The sequence below is a fragment of the Pristiophorus japonicus genome, chromosome 3, assembly GCF_044704955.1.
Source record: "Pristiophorus japonicus isolate sPriJap1 chromosome 3, sPriJap1.hap1, whole genome shotgun sequence".
Lineage (NCBI taxonomy): Eukaryota > Metazoa > Chordata > Chondrichthyes > Pristiophoridae > Pristiophorus > Pristiophorus japonicus.
The window spans coordinates 279,471,861-279,495,885 of NC_091979.1; the positions used below are offsets into that span (position 1 = coordinate 279,471,861).

Consider the following 24,025-nt stretch of genomic DNA (forward strand, 5'->3'; position numbering starts at 1 on the left):
GTGACAGAGACTGGAATTCCTACATTGGACTGTACAGCCACCTGAGAACTCACTTTTAGAGTGGCAGAAAGTCTTCCTCGATAACGAGGGACTGCCTATGATGATGAAGAAGCCTCCAACCTAATTTCCACCTCTTGGCCTTTCACAGCTCATTGATTCTATTAGTGGATTTAAACACAGGCCCTCAACTTTGTATTCCCATTAGGAGCAGAAGTCGTAAGTCACATGGCTTTGCTTTCCAACCAAACCATTCCAGTATTCATTGCATTGGAATAGGAGAGATAAGTACATGCTGTAGCCCACATGTGTGTTGTAGACAGGGCATCTGAGGCACTGTTTGTTGTTGTATTTTGTAGAGAAATGGCTTTATATTAACATGTTTGGTGATTCTTTGTTTGTTGTACCATAATAATATATATTTTTTTTGTCAGTATACTATCAAATTTATTGACTTGTAAACTTTCTTTCAGATGACAATTTCAGAGTGACTTTGACAGCTATAGATGGGGTGCCAGGCTCAGATTACATTAATGCCTCATACGTTGATGTAGGTGCTCATTCATTTTATTAAACCATTTGCAATGCCTTTAGATCTAATCAGCATATTGGCCAAAAAAATTCTGTATAAAAGGTGCCGAAAAGTAACGTGATGTGTGTACATGGCAGGCTGCAGTATCTTGATCACGAATACTGCATTTTTCCCCTTAGGGTTTTAAAGTGAAGAATAAATTCATAGCAGCTCAAGGTAAGCTTCAATTATACCACCTGTCATTTCTTTTTTGTATTATTCATTGATAGAAACTGTAATCGGAGAGTAATAAATGTTAGATGATTTGCAAAAATTGCTTTCAGTAACATTGGCATGATAAGCACAATGGATTCAATGTTTGGCACTGTAATCGCTTCCATTCACGAGGAATCAGTATTTTATTTCTATTTGTATTGCATCTCAATACAAATTTCATTACAATGTGGCTTTTAATGCCATGTAATAGTGAAGTTGACATTATGATTAATGGTCAATGGGTTAATAGCTACTCACATTGGCGGTAAACCATGGGGTCAACCCCATCGCTCCTATCCATTCGTGTTCATACAAAAGAAGAAAAATCAATGATATAAATATAGATTTTTTGTACAAATGGAGGCAGAAGTGCTGCTTTCCAAAATAAAAATTATTCGAATGAACATTATTTCAAGAATTCGCTTGTAACACTGGCAAGGCCATGTCAGTCTTGGTCTAGACTAAATAGAATTCAATACCTGTGTTTTTCAGCACTGACTTGGGAAAATTTAGCCAGCCCGATATCTAACTTGGGGTACAGGACCCAGAAGCATGTATACGGGTTGCTAATTGAAGCTACTGATAAATCTGCACTCACCTGTAGGGTTTCTGTTTGCCCAGTATCGAGTGCACTCATTCTTCCCAGAGGTATTCATACACTTACTAAAGTTCAAAGCGTTTAGATGCAGAAAAGAAACATGACTTAGAGATCTCCAAAGTATTCACAGAGATACTGTTACAATTTAACCAGCTAAACTCCTGTAGTTTACCAGAGCTAGTACCATCACCCCCACCCCTGAACCCCCTCAAAGCTGCTTGTCCAGCTAGGAACACCCATTGGTTTCCAAGTTATCTGGAGCTGAGTAAAAAGAATCTCAGATCCCAGTGACGGATTCCACTAGTGAGCCAGGCTGATTGGTCCACCATTAACAGTGCCATGGAGTACTTCCGATCTTCCTCGTTCAAGTATCAGATTACCGACTCTACTACTGAGATCTGACTTGTTGATAAGCTTCCACCACCAAGGGTGTCACCTTTGACTCACCTGAATCCTAAAGAGATCTTGATTACCTACCTCTGCCCCAGGAGGATAGTCAATTGGTTGACCATCCTGACAAGCCCAGGTTTGAACCCATGCTAGGTGGGCAAAATGTGTCATGAGTTCCTCAGCAGTGGCATGGTGAGAGCACAACTCACCTTAATATGTGCAGATACATTGTCACTATTCTCCTAATCACAGAATGGACACCCACTATATCCCATTCAATGGTGGTTCCACAAGTTGGTGAAGCAGAGCTTCATCAACATCTATTTGCCTCTCAGCACCTCAATGCTGTAGGTGTAAGTCCTGGATGCATAAGCACATGATCTCATACCTGCAGTCCTAATGCCTTCCAGCAGCTGCCATTCCAAATCTCCGAATTTCCTCATCGGCTATACAGTTGACCTCTGCTTTCTGTGTGCTACACAGAGTAGTTTTCTTCATACTAGTCATCTTGATGATCTAGACAGCTAAATCTAGTGCTGCGTACCAAACTTACTGATCACCAACTGCTTATCATCATCATGGGCAGTCCCTCAAAATGAGGATGACTTGCTTCCACGCCAAAAAGGGATGAATTCACAGATGTTTCAATGAAGGACCTCATATTCCAGATCCCGAACTACATCTTGAAAGGTGGAAGATGCCTGTGCGTGGATTTTTTAACGTGTGGTGTCCGTTGCATTGCTTAATTCAGGTCCTAATGTGAGTGGCTTTGATAAAAGAGGAGTTGCCACGGTGAAGCTGTTTCACCCGCAGGTTGCTCAGTGATGAGTCGGTAAACGCATCCCAATCCCTCCCTCCCTGCAGCTGCTTCTCCTTTTGTCACAGTTCCAGCCCGCTGCTTGGTTCTGGATCTTGCACGAAGGAGAACTGTCGGCAGCTTTAGTACTTCACACTCCGGCCCGTGAACACCGCCGCAGATGTATCCCATGGGCACACTGTCTGCAGCGGTCCAAGCAAACGCAATCAAATAATTATCACAAAATATTGCACAACCACACAAACAGGTTTTAGCATTAAGTTGAATAAATACAAAGCCCATATCATTTGCAAACGAGAATAATATAAAAATAATACCATACAAGGAGTGAGGTTTTGTTCCTGTATCTTTTATTCCAAATGATTTCTGAAGCAGGCACTCACTTCTATCGCTATTCCCACAAGGTCCCAAAGAAGAGACTGTCTCAGATTACTGGCGAATGATATGGGAACAGAAATCTGCTACCATTGTTATGCTAACAAATGTAAAAGAAAAAAAGGAGGTGAGTACGTGAATATACAAAAATTATGTTTTCATCTGTAATGGGACAAATTCTATTATTTTCAATACCCTTTGCTGAAAGGAATAATCACCATAGGTTGAGATTGAGATTATTTTTTTAATATTTTCACTGATAAATTATCTTTTTTAATTATTCCTAATCAGTTTTGATTGATTTTTCTCACAAAATTGATAAGTTTCCAACTGGTCAGATTTTCTGAAATCATGGATATTTCTGAGCCCTGCAATATTCACTCTGCCCGGCAACGGTATAGCAACCAGTACATCATCAGAAATTTTGGGCCCAAATTTCCCCAACCTCTTTTTCCGGCGCACTAACCCGAGATGCGCCGACTTTGTACGTTCAAAACGGCACCAAAAAACTTACTCACGATTCTGGCTGCTCTGCTGTGTGTCCCGGGTCATGGCGCGGCGTATATAGTGCAGTGGGGGGCGGAGCTACAGCCCTGCGCCGAAAACAGTGCCGGCAACTGTCCACATGCGTGGTGGAGTCGGCGTGCATGCGTGGTGGAGTCTGCGTGCATGCGCAGTAGTTCCTCGCCCTCCCAGCACATCCTGCAGGCTGTGAGCGAGACCCGATGCTCCCCGCCCCTATCCCTGGCCGAAGGAACGACCCAATGTTCGCCGCCCCTATCCCTGGCCAAATGCTCTCCCGCACCGGCCCGCGAGCTATTGAACAGATGGAAACCTGCTGTGCTAACTTGTTTCTGGCAAAAATATGGGGAAGTTGTTTTTATTTTACATATCTTTTGGGAGTATCTCGGCATACAGCCTTTGGAGCCAATTACTTAGAGAATGGAAACATCGCTCGGCTTAATTTGTTTTAGGGAGACCCCTGTACAGGTAAAAAAATAATTGTGAAGGAGACCTGTAAAAATGTGCAAAGTAATGAGTGACATGAAAAAAGCCCTGTACATGTAAATAGCTGCTTGTGTTGTTTAAACTACTGTGATTGTGTGTTTGCAGAGTTCCTTTATTTTCTTTTCATCTTTCCTTAAAACTTCATAAGTCTTGGTGCTTTAGGTGCAGGTCTTCTCCGTTTCCTACTATTTTTTATTTGTTATTGAATGCTTTTTGTGCTTTGTTCAGTGCTTTGTAAGTCTTAGTGCTTTAGAATGTACTAACCTGCGCTGATTTCTTAATTCTCCGCAACGGTTTTCTGTGCGGCCACAAGTGGCCACATACGCTGGCCTAAGTTAGTTTGGAGCAACTATTAGCTGTCCAAACTGGTTTAAAGGGACAAAACGGCTGGTAATGCCCCCTTTTGAAAAAATCCTCACTAACTCACTTACACTGGCGCAAATTAAATGTGCAGAATGGGGATTTTTAAGATACCCCAGAGAAATCAAGTTGCTCTTTAAAAAAAAAAGGAGCAACTCCTGGGTAAATTTGGGCCCATAAAACCATTTGTATTACTTAGATAAGAAATTAAAATAAAATACCAGCAAAAGAAGCCTGTTTGTTAGGCAAGAGAATTAGGTATGACAGGCCGTAACCATGGGCTACCAAAGGGCCTAACATTTAGCAACTAGCTGTCAAAATAGGTGCAAACTAATGCATTCTGGGACCAAATGTGGCTTCACTGTGACAGCTGTGCCTGAAGGAGTTAAACAGGAAATAGATTTACAAGTAACAGCAGGCTGTTCATTAAAATCACCAACAATCTGAGGTAGCAACTAGTAATGCCTGCATAAAGTGTTCAGCCAGGTCCATAGAGGAAGTAATGATTTCACAAAAAGTTTTGTTCCGGCTTCATTTAGAATATTGTTCTTCCCTCCACTCTTCAAAAAGGGAACTTGAATGCCATGAAGGATAATGCTTAGGTTACTGTGCTAGGAGAACAGATTGAAGGAACACAGGCCATTTATTGAGAAAACAGATAATTATTCATTTCAAGTTCAAAGATCTACATGTGTGTAGGAACCTCCTCTGATAGCTGAGTAGGTAAATGTACTACATGATAAGGTACTAAAGTTCACCGGTGGTATACTGGACTCCTTTCAACGTGTTATGAAAGAACCAATCGGTCAGTCTGCTTTTTGATAAATTTCTACCTCCAAGCAGAGCTTTGTAATTCCACAGTTTGAGCTGTGCAAGTTGGACAGTATACATTTGTGCTACCAGTCCAGACTACTCTTTGAACAGATTTTGCTCTTAAACTTTACCTGCGGTAGAACTGCAGCATAATCTTGTAATGACCCCACTTTGGGGGCAAAAACGCAAAGGAGAATATTATCTGAATGGCGGCAGATTAGGAAAAGGGGAGGTGCAATGAGACCTGGGTGTCATGGTTCATCAGTCATTGAAAGTGGGCATGCAGGTACAGCAGGCGGTGAAGAAGGCAAATGGCATGTTGGCCTTCATAGCTAGGGGATTCGAGTATAGGAGCAGGGAGGTCTTACTGCAGTTGTACAAGGCCTTGGTGAGACCTCACCTGGAATATTGTGTGCAGTTTTGGTCTCCTAATCTGAGGAAGGACGTTCTTGCTATTGAGAGAGGCACTAAAGGTTCACCAGACTGATTCCCGGGATGGCAGGACTGACCTATGAAGAGAGACTGGATCAACTGGGCCTTTATACACTGGAGTTTAGAAGGATGAGAGGGGATCTCATAGAAACATATAAGATTCTGACCGGACTGGACAGGTTAGATGCGGGAAGAATGTTCCCGAATTTGGGGAAGTCCAGAACCAGGGGCCACAGTTTTAGGATAAGGGGTAGGCCATTTAGGACTGAGATGAGGAGAAACTTCTTCACTCAGAGAGTTGTTAACCTGTGGAATTCCCTACCGCAGAGAGTTATTGATGCCAGTTCATTGGATATATTCAAGAGGGAGTTAGATATGGCCTTTACGGCTAATGGGATCAAGGGGTATGGAGAGAAAGCAGGAAAGGGGTACTGAGGGAATGATCAGCCATGATCTTATTGAATGGTAGTGCAGGCTCCAAGGGCCAAATGACCTACTCCTGCACCTATTTTCTATGTTTCTATGTTTCTATCCCAGTGGATCTTCTGCAGCATTGCTCACAGTAAGTCAAAGGATAGAGTGGGGGTGGGGATGTTCCATTTTGCTTTGGGCTGCAATTTAAGGAGACAGAGCTGAGCAGAGTACACAGTGTATGGCGGGGTGCTAACACTGGGACAAGGGGAAAGAGGGGTTGGTTAGGAAGCAGATGAGGGCTTGGAACTGGGAGGGGTGTATGGGGCTAAAACTGGGGTTTGAAGGGGGGGGCCAGGATTTTAAAAATAAATTGAGGCACAATTCGGGAGCAGGAATATGTTCCAGGGGTGAGACTGGGGCTTGGACCAAGAGTGGGGTCGGTGGATTGAGGAGGGAGGAGGCTACAGGTGCTCAGGCTGCATTTTGGAATGGGAGTGGAGGAAGGCCTGGGGTTGTAAATTGTGTCAGCTACAAACAGGACGAGACTTGAAGACAAAGACCTAGAAATTGGCCTCCTTTTGCGCTTCCCATTATCGCCTCCGGGGGGGGGGTGGGGAGCGGGGGTGGGGGGGTGGGGAGCGGTGGGATAACGGGCCGCTAACGACTTACTGACCGGTCCTGGCGAGATGAATGACTCCTGCTAACTTCGGCGGGAGGTTTGCATAGGCGGTGGGATGTTGTGCCCCGATCTCCTTTGCCCAGAGATTGTGCGCCATCGCTGGGCGCATCGCCCCGGTAGCGCCCCGGACCCCGAACTTCGGCAGCATCGCCGGGCGAAAACACTGGCAGCTGCAGGAGGCGTTGATCGGGAGGCCGGGCACTTCAAGAGTGAAAGTTAAAGGGGACATGGCCAAGGTAAGTACAATATTTGAAAAATGGTGCTTTTCAATTTTGTGGATTCCTCTTCGGCCGCAATCGATCACCCCAGAACTCTGCTGGAGTGCTTGAGCTGATTGGGTCGCATCACAACTGCCGTCGGGGACCAGCTCACTGGTCCCAATGGAAGGCGCTTTGGAACACGGCAGCACTGCATGGCCCGTTATATAGCGCTGTACCACTGCCGCCCCGCCCGCGTCCTGTAGCGCTCCAGGAAGGAAGTGGAATGCTTGATTTAGCACTCCAGTTCCTGCAGGACTGCAAACAGCAAATCTTTTGAAAGCTGAAAAACACTTGCGCCTGACGTTGGGCGGTAGGGGTGCAGTGCTGTATAATGGGCAGTGCAGCGCTGCCGTGTTCCGAGGCTCCTTCCCTCTCTTAAAGGGAAGGGCCATCACTGCAGCCTCTGCATTGGGACCAGTGAGCTGCTCCACGATCCGGCCCAACCAGCCCCTTGCCCTCCAGCAGAGTGCTGGGCGGATCGACCGCGGCCAAAGGGGAATCAACAAAATTGAAAAGCACCAAACGGGGCACTCCCAAAATTCTCCCTCAAAGAGTCATGGCCAGGAAAAGGCTGAAGAATGGAAAGGGAATTGTAAGAAAAAAATGACATAGTGTGTGAAGCCTAGACTGGGAGAAGTGCCAAGAATGTAAAAAGAAATATTTGGAGAGTGGGGCCAGTCAAAAGGCTCAGGGCTGTAACTGGCTGTGGAGTAGTGCCTGAAGCCGCAGGAATGGAAAGAAGTTGAAGAGCAAGTGCGTAATTTTTTCAAAATTGCCGAGAAAGTGGGGCCAGGGAATAACAACGGGGAAGGCCAGGGTGAGTGCAGCAACACATGTCAGAAGTATAACATTAAAATTTAAGGGGCCGATATTGCCCTCCATTTGGGGCAGATAATTTGAATTAAGTGATGATTCTCCACACGAATCGATGGAGCAGAGAATCAATCGAAATTTCCCTCTTTTTAAAAAAAAAAATGATCGAGGTGGTGTTTGGGGTGGCTGAGGGGTGGAAATGCACGGGAGTGGGGCGGAAGGCAGGCGGTGTCATCAGCGCAGTTCTGAGCATGCCAGTGTGATATGGTTGCGCCGCGTTGTGCGTAGGGGAGGGTCGCTGCGAGCTCTGCAGCCACTTTAGTGGCACCCGCTGGGCCATCCGAGAAGGTTTGGCCAGACCAGCAGCCCAGGCACCCAAGAGGGGGTGGCGGGCTTCCTGTTGCCGGCCCGGCCGAACCCGTGGCCGCCATTGTCGGGCCGACTGCAGATTCGGCCGCCAATTAAAATAAAATGGCGGCCGCGGCGGTGCGCCCTCCTATTTCAGGGCGGATGCACCGCCCAGCCACTGGCAGCTTCCCGCCAGGAAAAGCTGTCGGGGGCACTGACCGGTGGCGGCTCCGCAACCGCGGGGCACTTTCCCTCGCGGAGCGGAAAGAGGTCACCTCCAGGTGGTAAGCGGTCGGCGCGTGCCCAATTGGGCAGGAACACGGGGCGCGGCAGAAAATTGTTTCCGACCCGTGGGCAATTTCGGATTGGTCGAACCATCCGTCTGCCCCTGGTCAGAAAGGGCTTACCACCCCATTACCACCTGTTAGAGGCGGTAATGGACCTTAAAGAGGGGGGGCAATTTCGGCCTCTAAATATATTAATTAAAAAGTAAAACAAATACGAAAACTTACCTTAAAAAAGATTCAGCTGCGAAAATTTGAAACGTACAGCGAGCACCATCACTGGTGGTGAAGTTGGGATATGCAGGCAGAGGCGTCATCATCATATCATCACCAGTGCTGGAGGGCTTGCTGAACATTTTGAGTGATTTGTGGTGTTCTATTATTTGAGATGATAAAGTGCAACATCCCCACCGACACCTGGGAGTCCCTGGCCAAAGACCGCCCAAAGTGGAGGAAGTGCATCTGGGAGGACGCTGAGCGCCTCGAGTCTCATTGCTGAGTGCATGCAGAAAACAAGCGCAGGCAGCGGAAAGAACGTGCGGCAAACCAGTCCCACCCACCATCTCCCTCAACGACTGTCTGTCCCGCCTGTGACAGGGACTGTGGCTCTCATATTGGACTGTTCAGCCTCCTAAGGACTCATTCTAAAAGTGGAAGCAAGTCTTCCTCGATTCCGAGGGACTGACTATGATGATGGTATTTGATATCCTATTAGAGCACCCCCACCTACTGGCATTACAGGGAAACATCACAGAAAATGTCAAGTTATTACAAACATACAGACACCAATTGGCCAATCACAAATTCACATTAAAAATGTGTAATTCTTCTTCATCAAATTATGATGTTGTCACATTGTTGCGAGCTTAGTAAGCACTTGTTCTATCTAGAAGTGGAAAACACTCTCTATAACATGCTTCTAGCTACCAAATAAAGTATTATTGAAAGGATTTGAATTTATTTTAGTATTCCAATTATCATTAAATATATACATATTCCTGTAGGAAAAGTGTTATAAGTACTGGCCTGACCAGGGATTGTGGACATATGGAGCAATTCGGGTATCAGTAGAAGATGTCACAGTGCTTGTGGACTATACCATACGCAAATTCACCATACAGAATGCAAGTATTTGCTGGTTTTACCTCTATTTTGTGAATTAAATCATTTGCTTCTTGGCACAAAAATGTGTCGATTAATTATTGAATTTTAAAAAGTAATTGATCTTTATTTTCTATGTGATAGATATTGTTACCACCTTCAGGAATGTTTGTCAGTTTTCAGTTTACTTTAATAGCCATCAATAGATTTTAGTTCTCAGAAAGAAATACCTTTGTAAATACATTTTTACTTTATTACTATATTAAAATGAAATGTAAAAATACATGTTCATTGTCAACCTGCATGATATTCTTAGAATTAGTAGGAGTATGTTTGTTTAAATTTTCCTGTGAGTATATGTTTACCACAACCTTTTTTCATAGCCCTAACATTGCTGCAAAATGATGTGCCTCAGCCTCCAACCTCATTACAGCAAGCCCCACCTCCCCGCCTCCAGTGACCAGTCCGTATGACATTTTTCACATCATCTATCTGCATGGCCTATATGAGTTTGATTACAAAATTAGTTACAGATTAAGGACAGTAGATCCACTGGGACCTGGACTGTTAAATCTCCCAACTCGCTTCAGCCAACTTTTAGCAACAATTGACTCAGATGTCCTCCTTTCTCTAGGCCTGTTCTGAAAATATTCCAATAAATGCATCACCAGACCTGCGATAGATATAAAATATGTACCTTCAAATTTAAATTGAAATGCTGTAATAAAAAAGTAAGCATAATTAAAACTCCATTATATTCTCTAGATCCTGTTTTCTCTCCCAGTGTTCCCGCACCCCCCCTCTATTGAAGGTGTTGACTCTTGTTGGAATATAGGTCATATATAGCAACAGTCTACAGTACCTAACCTAAGTGGCCATTTTTCATATGCGAGACTGAACAGTGAGTGTCAACAGGCCATTAAACCATGGAAAAGCATAACAGTCACCCCCTGGATGGCAATCTGTAGCCACAAACCTGACTGATTTTTTTCACTTTCTAGTCCAGCCACACTGAGATGAACTACAGATACCTACTGCCACCCTGGATAAGTTAAGCTAACTCAGCACACACCAGAGGTTGAACCCTTCTGGTCTGCATTCACTTTGTCACATCCTCTCCATTGAGTCAATAGGTGCCACTCAATCACTGCATGTTTAAAACAGACTTGTCAAATGTATTTTTAATTTCAATCATTGGATTTTCTGAGACCAGTTTTGGCATGCTGTTTTTCCCTGAAGGAATCGGAGGTTGAGCCACATTGTAGGATTCGATTTAATTTAGTTAACCTGCCCCAATTTTAGTAACTCATGTTTCATTTGAACGCATGACAACATCTTTTAGTGTATTTTTCAAACTAGACATGATTAACTTTATCTAATCTAAACCATAATGTCTTCCCAAAGTAAAATGTTAATATGTGTGCTGTCCCTTTGTCTTCATGTTGGCTAAGGAGAGAATGACTGGTGTTGGTTAATTGCTGGATTCATTTAGATGTTCTTGTGCCTTTCTTAATACATGAAAATGGTAAGATGATTGTCATGATTTCTTTGCATTTGTTACAGCAAACAGTTGGCAGCAAAGCTCCAAGACTAGTAACACAGCTTCACTTTACAAGCTGGCCTGATTTTGGCGTGCCGTTTGCACCCATCGGTATGCTCAAATTTCTAAAGAAGGTTAAAACGGTGAATCCTTCCTATTCAGGACCTATCGTGGTTCACTGCAGGTAATTGCAGAGTTTACTTTACATCATTCTACAGTAACAGGTGCAAAATGTTTAATTTGCGTTATAATTCCAAACAAACTATATTTAGTTTAGTTGGCTCTACCAAAAAATGTATTACTGCCTAGAAATTTTGTAAACAGAGAACTTGTCTCTACTTGATGCCTAATTCTCGTATAATAATAGCACGGTGCCACATTATGGGCCCAAGTTTCGGGACGCGCCTAAAACGGCGCAGCCCGGACCTGGACGCCCGTTTTTCACGCCAGAAAGTGCGCCTAAAAAAAAAAACTCACCTATTTTCCGGCTCCCTGCAGGTCCTCTAGAACTGGGCGCGGCGCAGCACTAGCTGTGGGGGGTGGAGCCAGGTCCCTGCGCTGAAAACAGTGCCGTGACCTCTGCACATGCGCTCTACAGTGGGTTCCAGGGGCCCAAAACTGTGGGAGGAGCCCGAAGCACGCAGCCCCTAGCCCTGGCCGAATGGCCTCACTGGGGCTGCGTGGATAAGGCTCACCTTCTACCCGACCCAACCCAACTTGACTCCCACTCCCCGGACCCGACCCCTGACCCCTGACCCCCGCTCTCCCCCCCCCCCCCCCCCTCCCCCTGCGCCGGCAACCCGACTCTCCGCTCTCCTCCCCCCCCCCCCCACCCTCACTCCGGGCGACCCGACCTCCGCTTCCCCCCCACACCCCCGCGGCGACCTGACCTCCGCTCCCCCCTCCGCGACTCTCCCCCCGGCAACCTGACATCCGCGACTCCCGACCTCTGCGACTCTCCCCCCAGCGACCCAACCTCCGTTTCCCCCCCCCCCCCCCAGCGACCCGACCTCCGCTCCATCCCCCCCGACCTCCGCGACTCCTGACCTCCGTGACCCCCCCCCGCCCCGGACCCGAGACCCGACGCCACCTACCTGTAAATCCAGCCCGAAGTCTTGGGCCCGGCCGTTCAGTCTCCTTCTCTTCTCTCCCCTCCCTCTCCCCCTCCCCTCTCCCCCTCCCCCCTTCCCCCTCTCCCTTCCCCCTCCCCTCCCCCCTCCCCCTTCTCCTCCTCCCACCCCACTCCTCCTCCCACCCCACTCCTCCTCCCACCCCCCTCTACCTCCCTCCTCCTTCTACCTCCCACCTCCTTCCCCCCCCCCTCTCCCACCCACCCCCCTCTCCCACCCCCCTTCTCCCCTTCCCTTCGCTGTCAGAAACACAGACACTGACAGACAGAGTGAGAGAGACACACACACACACACACAGAGAGATAGAGACACTGACAGAGACACACTGGGGGGATTGTCCCAGCACGCTGTTGGAGGACTCCCGGTGCTGCAGTCAGTAAGTAGAAAATGTTTTATTTATTGATTTTTAAAATTTTTTTTTTTTGATTGATTTATTGGTTGATTTATTGATGTATTTATCATTTATTATTGATGATGGCTCTTTATTTGTAAAACTAAAGTGTTTAATGTTTGTAAGCTTCCCTTTAAACTGCCCCCCCCCCCCATTCCCTATGCCTAATTTGTAACCTACGCCTGATTTTCTAGGTTGTACAAAAATCTACACTTACTCCATTCTAAGTTAGTTTGGAGTATGTTTTCACTGCCTAAAGTTTCAAAGCGGGCGTAAGTGGCCGGACACGCCCCCTTTTGAAAAAAAAAATCTGTTCCAAACTGAAACTGTTCTAACTGACTAGAACTGGAGCAAACTAAATGCCGAGAATTGCAATTTCTAAGATACTCCATTCTAAACCAGTTGCTCCAAAAAAACAGGAGCAACTCAGGCCGATGTAGTGTCTTGAACTCGAACACATTGTCTGGGGTTTTTCAGCCTACAATTTCCTGTCTATTCATGAGCTGGAAAATGCAAAAGCAGGAAACTCCCCGGCCATTATTTAGTGCATTAAACTAGAGAAAAAGTACTGGCTATTGAGAGACACAATTTAGTCAATAGTCATTTCTAGATAATACCACATATTTTCAGGATAAAGTTGCCATAGAATGTTCTGAACTCTGTCTTGTGCTCAACTGCCTCTGGTACCCCATTAGTTAATGTTTTTCTTCTAGTTAATACATATGGTATAAGTGGACTGCCTATGAGTTATCCTTGTGAATTATTCAGACCTCCTAAACTGTGACAGCAAAGCTATAATGAACCTAAGCTAATAATTTACCGACTTTGCTCACTTCCAGGCGAATTGCTCTTTTGGTACTTTGTTTCACTTCTCTCTCTCTCACTTTATGTCGCATGAGAAGCATGGGGAGAGTTGTTTGCAGGCCCAATGCCAGTCTGTGGCTGTCCACTCAATTCTTCCCCTCCCTCATGAGAAAGTACTTGCCCTCCAGGTGACTCTTCCCCAAGGTGGCACAGTTAAGAATGGGAACTCACCTTGTTTCGGAGCAAGAACACTAACTGATTTTCCCCCTAACCTATCCTGAGGAACTCAGGGTAATTGTAGCACCTCCAATTGATACCCTTGTTGAGAATAGTTAATTTTACACAATTTGGGAATAAAACTGGAGCCTTCTGCTGCTTATGATTTAGCACTATGAACATACAAAAAAGTATAGCAAAAGATCAATTGGTTTACATAGCCTGTCCCATCCCCACACACCATCACCGCAAACTCACTCCCACTGTGCAGTTATGGAATCTCCTGGGAGAGGCAAGAAAAGGCAAAAACCTTGGGCCAATTTAGGAAAAACCTTCTCTCCGACTCCCGACGGGAATCAAGCAAGCTCCAGAAAATCAGAGTGACTGGATGACCCACCTACCTTCTGTATGAAGTTATGCTGGTTACTCTTTCAGCCCTTGCCAAAGCTGAATGGTGCCCATCATGGAGCTTTCAAAGTCTTCTTAAATTAGGATATATATTTATTTAAGTACCTTTATTCTGATACATAATACTTAAGTGTCTAATTTACTTTGGTGTATTTACACTGGATCTGTGTGAGGTTGTAGTATAAATCCAGAGTCAGTGCCTAACCTGGAAAAGGGAATCTCATTTCACTTTGCTTCAGGATCAGGTTGGGGCGTGACTCCAGATTTAAACTACAATTTCTTCACATTGCTACAAAATGTAACCCATTTTGCACTGATGCCATGATTCAAGAAGCTTCTGATTCTTGGAACCAAGCATATTGTCCAGGAGCCTTCAAGTCCAATAAACTGCTGCACTTCCACAACAAACAGCAGCTCTAAAGCAGAACATCTTGAGTAGTTTGACTGGCACACACCTGCCTTTTTCTTTCTCTCCACTGATGTTTACAGTGGTCTGTGCTGCAGTAAAAGGGGAGGCAGATTTGAAGGAGAGGAGAGCACATTGGACTAACATTGACAATTAAATATATTCCTCAAAAAGGAAAAATTCAAAGCCTTTGTGTAATTCAAATAATTCACTTAGGCGACAGTTATAAACTTCAGACGTGTGGCACCACCATGAGAAAAGATACTGAGGTATTGAGATCCCACATCCAAGGAAATAACTGTAAATCATTCTGTTACACTACACAGTAATATTTCTGAGCAGGATTTGCTATCCTAATATCATCTTCAAGTCACATTTCCTTGTTAAATTGTACTGGAAGTTTTAGCAGTTCATTCTGATGAATTAATCACATTGCTGCCACTCTCTCTCTTTTCTCGTGTTCCTTCTCTGTCCTCCCTCTCGTTTACCTCCCCAGTCTCTTCGTCTATTGCTCCTCTATCTATCTCTCCGCAGTATGCCTACCTTCTTTCTCACTGATCCTTTTCCCAGCTGATTAAATCCTAACATCCGAACATCTGCATTTTGTTCACCAGCCGCATGTTCAAACCACAACAGAGGACCTGATAGTGATAAGTACATGCCGTGAGATTACAATAATACTCTCACAAGCTGTCAACATCCTAATATCACCTTCAAGTCACATTACAGACCCCTCAATACCTGAAATTTCCACCCCTCACCTTTCTCTCTCACTATGTGGGAAGTCCAGCGAGAACAACCAAAAAACCACTGGAACTGCACGTGAGCAACTATCATTGAGAAGCAGTCACGTCCTTCCTAAAAAGCGGAATGATGTGTGCAATTTTCCAATCTAAAGGAATGATTCCAGAATCGAGAGAACATTGGAAGATTATAGATAGGGATTTTCAATGTTCTCACCTACTTCCTTTAAAACCTTGGGATGGAAACATCTGGTCCTGGGGATTTGTCACTCTTTAGTGCCATTATTTTCTTCACTACTCTTATTTTGCTTGCGTTAATTTTCATGAGTCCCTGTCCCTGATTCAATATTCGTTTTCTTGCGATGTCCGGCATGCCATCCTCTTCCATCTACTGTAAATACTGATGCAAAGTAATTGTTCAACATGTCCACCATTTCTTTATTTTCATTTACAGTATCACCGTTAGCAGTTTTCAGGGGGTCCACATTGCTCTTTTCCCTAATATCATTATAAAATCTTTTTGTGTTGATTTTGATATCCCTTGCGAGTTTCTTTTCATACATCCTTTTTGTAGCTCTTACCTGTTTTGTCACCTTTTGTTGCCCTTTGCAACACTCCCAGTCGCCAGGATCTGTGCTATTTTTTTGCCTTTTTATATGCTTTTTCTTTTAGTTTTATGTTGCCCCTTACCGTGTTAGCAATTTGACTTTGGCAATTAGAGCTTTTGGCCTTTAGGGGTATAAACTGGTTCTGTATCACATTACATTATTTTTTTGCACACCTCCCACTGATCTTCTGTCTTTTTACTCATTGATAGATTTGCCCAGTTTACTGTGGACAGTCTCTGTCTCATTGTACTGAAGTCAGCCTTACCGAAATCTAGAATCCTAGCAGCTGTTTTGTGTTTTTCCCTTTCAAACACTACATTGATTTCAATCACATTATGATTGTTATTAGATAAATGTTCATGCACCGTTCAACTGTTAACTAAATATGCCTCATTACTCATTACTAAATATAATTTCGGCTGCCCCCTTGTTGGTTCTAGGACATATTGTTGCAGAAAACTATCCTGAACACACTCAAGAAATTCACTACATTTCTGACATGAGTTAGTCTGCTTATGCTAATCTATATAAAAGTTAAAATCCTCCATTAAAACCACTCTGACTTTGCTACATGCTTGTACAATCTCTGCATTTATACATTCTACCACTTCACAGCTGCTACCAGTGTGCCTATATACAACTGCCACTACAGTCTTAAATCTTTTTCTATTTCTTAATTCTATCTATAAAATCTCCAATGCCTGCTTACCTCTCGTTATATCCTCTCATCATTTAAGTGATTTCATCCTTAGTCACTAAGGCTACTCCTTCCCCCTCTACCATTTTTCATATCTTTCCGGTAGACCTTATAACCTGATATATTTAATTCCCAGTCCTGACCATCTTGCAGCCATGTCTCAGTAATAGCTACCATGTCATATCCTCCAAGTTGAATTAGTGCCTGCAATTCAAACAATTTGTTCCTTATAATTCATTTGTATATATAAAAAACACTTATTTGGGCCACACACCCTAACCTGTCCTTCTGCTCGAATATTTTACTGAGACAATTTCTTATTTCTCGCCCCTGGTTAAATTACTTTACATCTTTTAGTTGCCCCTTTACCTGTAGTGCCTAAAGCACAATTCCTGACTATTACTTTACTCTCTTCCATTTTATTTATTTATTTATATTACCTTTTCCACAGAACCCTCCCCTACTTATTAGTTTAAAGTCCTTGTGACCGCCTTATTAATCTTTTCCGCTAGGACCCTGGTCCCAGCCCAGTTCAGGTGGAGCCTGTCCCAACAGTACAGTTCCTTCCTGTCCCAATACTGGTGTCAGTGTCCCATGAAATGGAACCCCTCTTTCCCATATCACTCCTTCAGCCACATGTTCACCTCATTAAGCTGCTTATCTCTATGCTAATTTGCATGTGGCTTGGGTAATAATAGAGATTATAACCCTTGTGGTCCTGTTCTTTAATTTATCTCCTAGCTCCTGTTACTCCCCAAACAGGACCTCTTGCCTACTCTTCCCTATGTTGTTGGTCCCAACATGGACCACAACAATTGGATCCTCCCCCCTCTCCAATATCCTTTCAAACCAATTCGAGATGTTCCTCACCCTGGCACCAGATAGGCAGCATACTATGTGGGATGCTCGATCCTGCTTACAAAGGATGCTATTAGTCTCCCAAATGATTGAATCCCTTACAACCACCACATACTCTTTGGACAGCCTCCTGCTCCAAGGTGCCATGGTCAGCGATCTCGCTGTCCTTCCGATAGTCTTCATCCTTATCCTCACAGGTAGCAAGTACCTGTTGGATAGGATCGGTTTGTGCAGATCCTCTTTCTCTATCTCACTTGGGTTCCCCTTATTCTGTACACTATCAGCCACACCAACCCCATTCTGATCCTGCACATCTCTACGAGGTGTGACTGAGTTCTGGAGCAAACTGGCCAGATAATCCTTCCCCTCTCATGTGTCAGAACATCTCCAACTCGTACTCCAGCTCATTTCAAAACTAACTTCAGTATCCCCTTTTGAAAGGTGTAGAATCCAGCTCCATTAAAGTTTACAACGTAGCTATATCTGCTTTTACACATTCTCCTTGAAGGAAAATCCGCTGCTGAATATCCTTTCATCTTTACCTTCATGAGGAGAGTTTGGATATGCCGAATTTCTATGCTTCTGCTAATCCCACCATGGGTTTTGAACCTTTGTTTTACACAACCTTATATATTAATTCTGTGAACTGTTCTGCTCATGTATTATGAAGTTTCTTAGAAATCAATACTGGTTGCAGTGCTGGTATTTGTAAGCAGAGCGCATCAACTACAAGCTCTCATGGAGGCAGTTCTTTCCCCGTTGCATAATGCAAGGTTGTGCTAGCTTTAATCCAAACCCCAAATCTTTCCAATTGTTTCAGAAGACAATTCCTTAATCTCTTCATGCCCCTTACTTGTCCTTTAGAAGTGGAGCAGAGGTTTCACTGCGGAGATGTGCAATGCTCTTTATACTGCTGTACTCAGGGAACCCAGGCAATTGTGTTTTTCCCTTGAAATCTTTTCCAAAGAAAGCTACTGTCAAAGACTGGTCCAGGAGCTAGTATAATTATGTTGCATTATTACCAGCCCACAAGATAACAGTCTATCGTGAAAGGTCAGGCCACCTGTGCCGGCGGAACCTCAAAAGCTTGTTTTGAGAAAATGTCTCCAAGATATATGTAACATCTAAAGAAAATATCAGCTAAACATCAGTCATTTAATTTACCCTCAGGAAACAAACTTTTACAGCGTCCCACAAATATCACCACCAGATCAGGCACCTACTTTATTAGATTAATAATATCATAATGGATGAAAACTAAATGATTAAAATGGACAATTGTGGTAGGATCTCATTGGTTCTTCGAATAATGTTATCCTCCACATTCCTAATTCCTATCTGATCAAACTTGTAAGTTGTTTTGGGAATTAATGTTTATATAAAAGCTTTGAAACTCCATATTCTGCCTCATCTGGGCGAAATAAAAGGTTGATATATGTAGCCTAAGATAGAGCAAGGTATAGCTGTAAAGGAATAAACTTGACACAAAATGCTTCAAATGAACAGAGCCCCTGTGGTACTGGCCTGCTCCCCATGATACTACAGTAACTTTATCCTGCACATATATTTGAAGAAAGGCAGAACATCTATCTCCATAATTTTGTCCAAAGTAGATAAGTGACATCCTGCAAGCAGAATGTGGCACTTCTGTGGCTGAAATATTGCTCTTTGAGTGATATGATTAGCACACATACACTCAATCCCAATGTGAGCAGTGCAGAATAACATAAAGTATATGATAGAATCATAGAATACAGCACAGAAGAAGACCATTCGGCCCATCGAGCCTGTGTCGGCTCTCTGCAAGAGCACTTCAGCTAGTCCCATTCACCTGTCCTTTCCCCATAGCCCTGCAATTTTTTTCCTTCAGGTACTTATCCAATTCCCTTTGAAAGCCATAATTGAATCTGCCTCCACCACCCTTTCAGGCAGTGCATTCCAGATCTTAACCTCTCACTGCGTAAAAAATGTTGCCTTTGGTTCTTCTGCCAATCACCTTAAATCTGTGTCCTCTGGTTCTCACCCCTTCCATCATGGAAACAGTTTCTCTCGATCTACTCTGTCCAGACCCCTAATGATTTTGAACACCTCTATCAGATCTCCTCTCAACCTTCTCTGCTCTAAGGAGTATAACCTCAGCTTCTCCAGTCTATCCATTTGCGTAAATCTTTTCTGCGCACACTCTAAGGCCTTCACATCCTTCCTAAAGTGCCCAGAATTGGAGACAATACTCCAGTTGAAGCCGAACCAGTGTTTTCTACAGTTTCGTTATAACTTCCTTGCTTTTGTACTCTATGCCTCTATTTATGAAGGCCAGGATCCCGTTTGCTTTTTTTAACTGCTTTCTTAACCTGCCCTGCCACCTTCAATGATTTGTGCACATATACCCCCAGGTCTCTCTGTTCCTGCACCCCCTTTAGAATTGTACCCTTTAGTTTATATTGCTTCTCCTTCTTCCAACCAAAATGTATTATTTCGCACTTTTCTGCATTAAATTCCATCTGTCATGTGTCTGCACATTTCACCAGCCTGTCTATGTCCTCTTGAAGTCTATCACTATCCTCCTCACTGTTCACTATACTTCTAAGTTTTGTATCATCTGCAAATTTTGAAATAGTGTCTTGTACACTCAAGTCCAAGTCATTAATATATATCAAGAAAAGCAGTGGTCCTAGTACCAAGCCCTGGGGAACATCACTGTAGACCTTCCTCCAGTCCAAAAAAACAATTGTGCACCACTACTCTCTGTTTCCTCTCACTTAGCCAATTTTTGTATCCATGCTGCCACTGTCCCTTTTATTCTATGGGCTTCAACTTTGCTGGCATTTTATCAAATGCCTTTTGGAAGTCCATGCACAATACATCAACCGCATTTCCCTCATCAACCTCCATTACCTCATCAAAAAACATCGAGCAAGTTGTTTAAACACAATTTGCCTTTAACAAATCCGTGCTGGCTTTCCTTAATGAATCCACACTTGTCCAAGTGACTGTTAATTTTGCCCCTGATTATTGTTTCTAAAAGCTTTCCCATTGCCGAGGTTAAACTGATGGTCTGTAGTTGCTGGATTTAGCCTTGCATCCTTTTTTGAACAAGGGTGTAACATTTGCAATTCTCCAGTCCACTTGCACCACTCCCATATCTGAGGAGGATTGGAAGATTATAGACAGTACCTTCACAATTTCCACCCTTACCTCCCTCAGCATCCTAGGATGCACCCCATCCGGGCCTGGTGACTTATCTACTTTAAGTGCAGCCAGCCTTTCTAGTACCTCCTCTTTATCAATTGTTATCCTATCCAGTATCTCAATTACCTCCTCTTTCGCCCCTCTTGTTTCTGTTTTCAATTCCCCTCAGAACTTTCTATATACAGCTTGGTCAGTCACAAACAAACAGGTTTCCTCAACAAGCAAAGCAATAATTTTTGAATTAATCGCAATATGAAAAATTAATTTTAGCCTGAATGTGTTACCATTTGCAAGGATGGGGGAGCCTTCCAGAGACTCTTGGGGGCCAAAATTGCCCCCCTCCTTAAGATCCTCTAAGATACGGTAAAGAGGCGATTAGGCCTTCCGACCAGGGAAAGCAGCTGGGCTGACCCATCAGAAATTGCCCCCGGGCCGTGAGCGGCAAAAATGGGTTTCCACCCCACCCATGTTCGCACCCCGTTGGGCATGCCCGGACCCCTTTATATCCCGCGAGGGAAATTACCCCACGGGAGTGGAGCGGCTGCCGGTCGGTGCCCCCGACAGCTTTTCTTGGCGGGAAGCTGCCAGTGGCTGGGTCTCGCATCCACCTTTAAAGGAGAAGGCACTCCGCCACGGCAGCCATATTTTCAATTGTCGGCTGACTTTGAAGTCGGCCCGACAATGGCGGCCATGGGTTCGACCGGGCTGCCAACAGGAAGCCCGACACACCCTCTTGGCCGCTGACATGGCCAAAACCCTCCCTGGTGATCCAGAGAATGCCACTAAAGTGGCTGCAGAGCTCGCAGCAGCCTTCCCCTTTAGCTGAAGGGGAGGGACGTTGCTACTCGTTAGCGTGACGTGGAACGTCCGAGTTGCGCTGAAGACACTGCTCCCCTTCCGCCCCGCTCCTGACCCACTTCTGCCCATCAGTCAACCCAAACACCGCCCAGACAAATTGAAACATTTAAAGAGGCCAATTTCCCGCTTTTCTCCGCTCAGTGGATTGGGGCGGAGAATAATAATTTATTTTGAAATGTGCGCCCCGTTTGGGGCGGAGGGCAATTTCAGCCCCTTGCGCTCTGGCAAAGAAGCAAACCGGCAGTAATACTGGTGCTAGCATGTGTACAAACCTATAGCCGCCAGTAAAAATGACAGAGAGCAGGAAAGACAAAATGAAAGAGACAGGGAAAGAGGAAATCAAGAGAAAGGGAATGAGAGAAAGGAAAATAAAGATACAGTGAAAGAGAGGCAGAGAAAGAGAATGAGAGCAAGATAACGAATGATAGAAATTGGTGTTTTTAATTCCCATGTGCATCCTTATTAGTGCCACTGTTAATCCAATTGCATAATTTCAAGCCTCCACTATGTTAAAAAAGATATCAATCTGTTTAACATTGGTGGCTGTTTGTCAGTGTACAATTTGTCATTCTGGTTAGAACGGATGTGTCACGCCTGTTTAATTTGGAATTATCATTTCAAAATCCATGATTTATTCTAGTGGTAGGAAGAATTGCTCAGTACATTCTAGGTCTATTCAACTTAAAGGTGTAGTTACCTGCATGGGCTACACCTGGAATAGTTTTGTACAAAGGGAGTAAGAGTTCCTTTCATGAAATTATGTAAATGAAATTCTGAAAATCTTGAAAAGTCCACTGAACGTTTGAGTGTGTACACTTTAGCACCAGATTGAGGTAGGACATGCAGAATCACTTCTCTGGATCTAATGCGACATCAATTGTTGGAAAATAACGTAAACTTGGAGCCTGGTGGCACGTAAGTGTAGCAATGCACTGAATGAGAGAAGAATGGTACTTGGATAAACAGTTGTGATTCCACATCTGTAAGTTCCTAATCTCAGCTAGGGGATCTGAAGGGTGTGGCAATCAGAGGAGAGGTGATCTCTTCCAGAAAAGTAAGCAACATTCATTTATTGGCCTAACCTGCCCCCTTCTAAAACCTAAAAAGGACAAAAGCATGGGTTATGTCTTCTGTCTACCCATAGCCATGAAATGGTGCATGGAGCATGAAGGATTTGAAAAGAAAGGGAAACAACTGAAAATGGATTTTATTATTTCGAATGATACATGGCCAATTGCAGGATTCCTGAAGCATGCAAGACAGTGGAAAAATACCTCTACTATTCTTTTTAAATTGCAGTGCTGGTGTAGGCCGAACTGGAACATTCATAGTTATTGATGCTATGATTGATATGATGTATGCAGAGCAGAAAGTGGATGTCTTTGGTTTTGTATCAAGAATTCGCAATCAGCGCTCACAGTTAGTTCAAACTGACGTAAGTATTAATCTGTTTGTATCAGGTTTTCCAGTTAGGTTGGAGTGTTACCAATGCTTTAAAGGAAAAAAAAAGACCAGTCTTGTCTTCTATAAAGATTTTCTCTCAAGCTGTTGTTTGCCCCTGTTTATTTAATTTATTTTCATGACTGTGCATGTAGCTAGCGCGTGAACACAGCTCTGTTGGTGTCTCAGGAACTGTAGTCTGGTTCGAATGGACTTCTGTATAATTTATGAAATTGTAAAAATGTGCTACAGATCTCGGTATCAACGTGGTTTTGATTCACTTTATTGTTCCTTGCAGATGCAGTACTCCTTCATTTATCAGGCCCTGCTTGAACATTACTTGTACGGTGACACAGAGCTGGATGTGAGCTCTTTGGAGAAGCATATACAGAAGCTCCACAGTAAAGCAGGGCAATTTGACATCACCGGTTTAGAAGAAGAGTTTAATGTGAGTCAGTAAGTTAGTAACCAAAGAAGGGCTAGCCATTTAACATTAAACCAGATACAAATATTATTCTTTGGACTGTAATACAAAGTAAATTTGCCATTGATTAAAACACTACATTCCAACACTCTGGCCCCAAGTTTTGACATGATTTGCTCCTGATTTTTAGGAGCAACTGGTGTAGAACGGAGTATCTTAGAAATCGGAATTCTCGCCATTTAGTTTGCTCCAGTTCTAGTCAGTTAGAACAGTTTCACTTTGGAACAGAATTTTTTTTTCAAAAGGGGGCGTGTCCGGCCACTTACGCCTGTTTTCAAAATTTTGTCAGTGAAAACTTACTCCAAACTAACTTAGAATGGAGTAAGTGAAGATATTTGTACGCTCGAAAAAACCTTGTCTACACTTTAGAAAATCAGGCGTAGTTTACAAATCAGGCGTAGGGAATGCGGGGTGGGGGGGTGGTGGGGTTTAAAGGGAAGTTTTCAAACATTAAACACTTCAGTTTTACAAATAAAGAGCCAGCATCAATAATAAATGATAAACATCAATAAATCAACCAATAAATCAATCAAAAAAAATTAATAAGAAATATATTTTTTTTTAAATCAATAAATAAAACATTTTCTATTTACCGACTGCAGCACCGGGAGCCCTCCAACAGCGTGCTGGGATGCCCCCCCCCCCCAATGTGGGGGGGGAAGGAGATGCGGGGGGGGGAAAGAGATGCAGGGGGGGAGAAGGAGATGCGGGGGGGGTAGGAGATGCGGGGGGAGGGAAGGGAGAGAGAATGGGAAGGGAGAGGGGATGGGAAGGGAG

At 44.0% G+C, this 24,025-nt stretch overlaps 1 protein-coding gene across 4 annotated transcripts in view; it reads left to right on the top strand.

Annotated features, from left to right (window-relative positions):
- Positions 1–24,025, top strand: part of ptprea (protein tyrosine phosphatase receptor type Ea) — a 346,493-nt gene that overhangs the window by 298,038 nt on the left and 24,430 nt on the right. For all 4 annotated transcript variants that reach the window (XM_070876757.1, XM_070876759.1, XM_070876758.1 and 1 more), the window contains 7 exons: positions 471–547; positions 709–745; positions 2,994–3,091; positions 9,380–9,499; positions 11,040–11,200; positions 22,624–22,759; positions 23,063–23,212. In XM_070876757.1, the coding sequence (XP_070732858.1) occupies positions 471–547; positions 709–745; positions 2,994–3,091; positions 9,380–9,499; positions 11,040–11,200; positions 22,624–22,759; positions 23,063–23,212 (779 nt within the window). The remainder of the gene's footprint in view (positions 1–470; positions 548–708; positions 746–2,993; positions 3,092–9,379; positions 9,500–11,039; positions 11,201–22,623; positions 22,760–23,062; positions 23,213–24,025) is intronic.